The 5,000-nt window shown below is 38.6% G+C and overlaps 1 protein-coding gene across 1 annotated transcript in view; it reads left to right on the plus strand.

Moving 5' to 3' along the window:
- Positions 1 to 5,000, plus strand: part of LOC138057760 (uncharacterized) — a 25,291-nt gene that overhangs the window by 18,357 nt on the left and 1,934 nt on the right. Inside the window, exon 2 of the mRNA XM_068903693.1 lies at positions 3,991 to 4,024. Within this exon, the coding sequence (XP_068759794.1) occupies positions 3,991 to 4,024 (34 nt within the window). The remainder of the gene's footprint in view (positions 1 to 3,990; positions 4,025 to 5,000) is intronic.

The raw sequence follows: 5,000 nt of genomic DNA on the forward strand, positions 1-5,000 counted from the left end.
AAAAAGTGCTCACTTTTTAGCGCACTACGATCAGGTTTGGCCATTTGGGAAAGGCGGTAAATATCAGATGAAGGTTTAGTAATCTTCGAAAGGTGGTCAATTACGTCCCATGATAAAGAGAGCAGAACTCATTCTTTTCATATGTCGCCATCATTTTTTCTAACTAGCTCGAAAGAAGTCCATAATTAAGTCTGGCCTGTTAATATTGTTTAACGAAGATCACTAAAATCATTATATCCATGGACTTCGCTACCCAAGCCGCAATACGACTTCACAGACTTTAGATAAATACCACACAACGGGATTGTATTTTATGCTATGTACACTATTTTATACTTTTTACGATTTTACATTGGCGTACCTGGAAACTAGTTGTAAGATTAAGTGTATTGACCACTTTAAACAACGTCTTTATGCCTCAAGTCAAAATTATTAAGCACCTGTTTTTCAATTTTTAAAAGGCTCGAGTCCTCCATCATCCTGAGTTCCAAGTAGTAGTTAAGAAGTAGACCCTTCGCCCTCAAGGGCCACGCGTTAATAGCCCGTGACGCGAAGATATTGACCCGTGGCCCTTGAGGGCGAAGGGTCTAATTCTCAATAGTCCATTTTACAGTTGTTTGGCTCAGCGACCTAGCCTATGAATGGCTGCGAGCTGCCGGTGTCCTTGTATTGATAGAGTCCTCACTGCTTTTATCATGTAAATTGCGTTGTTGTAATTCTAATTAGTCTGAATTAACATTAGAAAAGCACGAAGGTTTGTATCAAAGCGGGGTCACCGGCAGCCTCGCTTCCATTCTTAAGCCGGGTAACTTAGCCACAACTGTAAAATGGTCTATTAATGACTATCCATTTTTTGCCACCTTAAGGGGTTGTCCACGAATTTTTTTTCCATCGGTTTTCAGTCTTCACGTCAGGAGCTCATCAAGAGGAGCCTCTATCTCCCATACTTGGCCTCGGAGTCAAACCCTTTCCCGAGTAGATTTATTTATAGAAACACCTCCCTTGTGAGATTCAGCACGCTCACTGTTGTAAAAGCCAATCTCCCTTGGGACATTCAGCACGCCCACTGTTAAAAGCCAATCAAAACAGAGCTATCTCAGCGTCAAGGGAATTATGATACTTTTCGCGGAAAAACCTGTTCCTAAAAAATAAATTTACTCGGGAGAGGGTTGACTCAAGCATTAGAGGAGATAGAGGCTCCTCTTGATGAGCTCCTGTCACGTATATTAAAGTATCTCCCAAAATGGGCATTTCATGAGGTATGCCTATACGTGTACCTCCAGCACCTTGCTTTCTCTCCAGGCTGATAGAACTTGCATTTAGCCGCTATTCAGTGTTACATGTTGGGTTACAAAAATAAATGATAAATTCTATTCAGCTGAATTTCAATATTGCCAGGAAATCAGTATTGATATCTTACCGGTATTTGAAACGCAATGTGTGATCTAAAGAAAACAACTAGCCTTTTACTTCCCACCCTCTAACAGTAAACAAGTAACAAGTAACAAGGCCTTGACATAAATGCAGCTAGACAGCATAAAGCCATGTTGTGTAGGGTGTGCCCTCCCCCAGTCTTAAAACCGCTTCCTGGCTGGTGTCTCTCCCATAAACCATCATAGTGGAACCAGCTCCCCCGCCCTCTTCAATGATTTCCACTATAGAAGGTAGCCTCCGCTTAGGACATAATTATCTGGAAAAAAATATGATATGTTATTGACATAAAAGTTTATTGTCTAATTTCAATTACATTTCACAAATTTAGTACATCAATTTCTGTAAATGAATGTAAAATAACACCTGAGAAATTACAGCCTCATAATGTTTCACTGAGAGCGGTATGATATACTATTTGCACTTATGCACTTTCAACAGACACTTTCACTTATGGAGGATATTAACATGGCCACTTGTGGATACGAATTTTATCTTCTCGTGCTGAAAGTATCTCTCACCTGTTCGCTTCGCTCACTCGTGAGAGATATTTTCAGAACGAGAAGATAAAATTCGTATCCCCAAAGTGGCCATGTAATATCCTCTATAAGTACAACCACTCTACCATTTGTCCTTTATAGGTGTATTTATTCAAGGCTGTGAACACCATTTATAGTTGTTGTTTATTTTATAATTGATAGATATCAGATATGTTGAAAATAGCTGAAAGTTATATTTTAGTACAGAGATGGAAACACGTATTTATGATATTTATGATATGAAACACAAAGCAGGGTCCCAAAGGGGTTTAGGGCTCCAGGGCTCCGAGCCTAAAAAAGCGGGGCTCCAGGGCTCCAAGGCCAAAAAAATCGGGGCTCCAGGGCTCCATAGCAGCTGCTTTAAGGCTCCTGATCAGGGCTCCAAGCGGAGAAATGATTGGGCTCCGGGGTCCACAGCAAAAAAATCCAGGGCTCCAGGGCTCCAGTGACCCCACTTTGGGACCCTGACAAAGAGGTGAATTATTATACAAATAATTACACAGCATTTTTGTCTGTTGAAATTAAATGACAAAAAATACAGATTAGTCTTTCATTCTAACAGGATCCTACGATTAAAAAAGGTTTGCTCGATATTTCCCCTTGGTCCGCTGTGCATGCTTTTTTTCCCTCTACTTTTGCTGTGTAGGATTTTTTTTTTTTTTTTTTGTAATTTCCAAAAAAGGGGAACTGAAGTGCCTTCACTGGTTCTTATTGCTAATACGGAGAAAGTGGGATGATTACGAAAGGATAAACTTTTCTGGCCCGAAAGCCGTTTTTGAAATTTCCATCCCCGCTTGTTTTGGGCAGTTGGTCTTTCAACATATTTTTGAGATAACAAAAAAACAAAATGGTTGTATGACTTAAAACCTCGACAGTCTCAAGATACGGAGGGAATTTTGATCATGAGACTGGCCCGAAAAACGCCCGAAAAGTTTCGGGACCTTCAAAATACGCGACCCAGATTTAAAGATGAAGGAGCCTTTTGGCTTCCCTTAGTCTAATCATTTCGATAGATAGATAGATAGATAGATAGATAGATAGATAGATAGATAGATAGATAGATAGATAGATAGAAAGAAAGATAGATAGATAGATAGATAGATATACCTTTATTTAAACACGATAATGTTTAAAGCTAAAAGCTTATGGGGTCGTGTGTTTACAAATAAGATAAGATTCCCTTAAATTACATACTATTATTACGCCTAAAAAAATCCCTATGGTGTAAGAGAGCTAAAACTAAATGGCAATTACGATTGTATATGTAAGATACATGTCAATTAAAAGTATACATAATCATGGTCACTAAAATCTGTAGTGGAAATTGACAGAGCATAAAAATTAAAATTTAAGAAACTTGCATTATCTTTCAACTTGGTTGACAAAGTTTTACAACTCGCGTTTACAATTGAATGATCGTTGGCCAAGGTGTTATTCCATAGAGCCGCACCTCTATATCTAATCGAAAAATGGTCAAATTTTGAGTTGAAGCGAGGTACACAGACTGAGTCAGGTGTCCTAGACGGATATTTCGATGTTCGTCTACAGATTATATTGTCACATAATGGCAGAGGCAGATTTTCCCACTGAGCCTGTGCATCAGTTTTACTAATGCAATCTTATATTTGTAGCAGAGTGGATGCCAGTTCGCTATCTTTAAGGCCTCTGTATGCGGGGTGTCTGATCCTAAATTAAAAATTATCTTCGCAGCTGTACTGTGTAGCTTTTCTACTGAATTAAACAGTTCCTTATTACTACAGCATCCCCACAAAGGTAACCCATAGGTCACAGTCGGTAGAATTACAGTAAGATAAAATGCTTCTAAAACATTCTTAGGTAAGAATTTGCACCTCTTTAGCAATAAGTACGTTTTTGATCCGATCTTCATTCAGCTAGTGTGGTATAGACGAAAATAATCATTCCCTTCAGTATCGAAAAAAGTGGTGGCTCGAAAATTATCCACATTTTATATTCAACTCCTTATCGGTCATCAATTCTTTGTCTTTATTTTCATTCGCAGGTTGAAATTTTTGAGAAGATGCCACCACTGCCAGGTAATTTTTTTTTTCTATGGCCATCTTAGCTTCAGAAGGAACGACAACCAAGCATCCTTTGAAACTCTATGTTACTTTCAACGTACATCTTCAAAAGCTGGATATTTACTAGTATACCCTTTTCATCTTTATTACATCTGTTTTTCTTTATAATTGATTAGTTACTTATCTTGCAAATATCATTTAACTTCACGGTTAACTGTCGCTTCTGATGATGTACGTTGAATCATATGAAACGTTTTAAGTAAAGAATAATTACAAATGATGCATTTGTATCTCAATTTTTCAAATAAACTTGGTTTTGCATTGCTAAGCTGGGCGATTGGCTCTAAATGTCGTGTCACGTGTTCATTCTCCGCCAATCAGAGAAAAGCAAAACTATCCTCCCCTCTCACAAGCTCCGCTGTTTGCGTCGGTTCCTTGTTCACCTCAGTTCACTTGATGATCTGGATCTTTTATGGCTCTTTGTTTACTGTCTTGTTCTTGTTTTAATTCGTTTACAAGTAAATTAGCGTTTCCGAGAGATTTTATGGAAAAGAAAGGGGTTTAGGAACGAAGTTCTACCCTCGCAAACTATGGGGTGAAGCACAAAAATTCCGTCGTTCGCCCCAGTTTTCGCGCGGCCAATGCGTCGAGATACCGAAGTCCTTGTTGCGCGGGCTACAAGATTTGTGTTCCGTGAGCAACACTTTTCAGTAGACAATTTGTGAATCGAGTAAGTGATTTGACTGGCCCTTGAATGTCATCACGGAAGAGACTTGATTTTACTCTTCTTTTAGAATCCGTAACGTGTTCTAACTCCAGAGTTTTGTTACTTAACAAAAAAAATTCTCTGTCAACCCTTTCACTCCCGTGATCTGGAAGTTTATTTTCCTAACTAGTGTTATATATTTCTTCCTTTGCAAGTCATGAGAATTTGGTGTTATATCAAAATATCCCTTAACTGATAATAATCTTCATTCTCAAAACCAGAAAG

The sequence above is a fragment of the Montipora capricornis genome, chromosome 7 (assembly GCF_036669925.1).
Source record: "Montipora capricornis isolate CH-2021 chromosome 7, ASM3666992v2, whole genome shotgun sequence".
In the NCBI taxonomy this organism is placed as follows: domain Eukaryota; kingdom Metazoa; phylum Cnidaria; class Anthozoa; order Scleractinia; family Acroporidae; genus Montipora; species Montipora capricornis.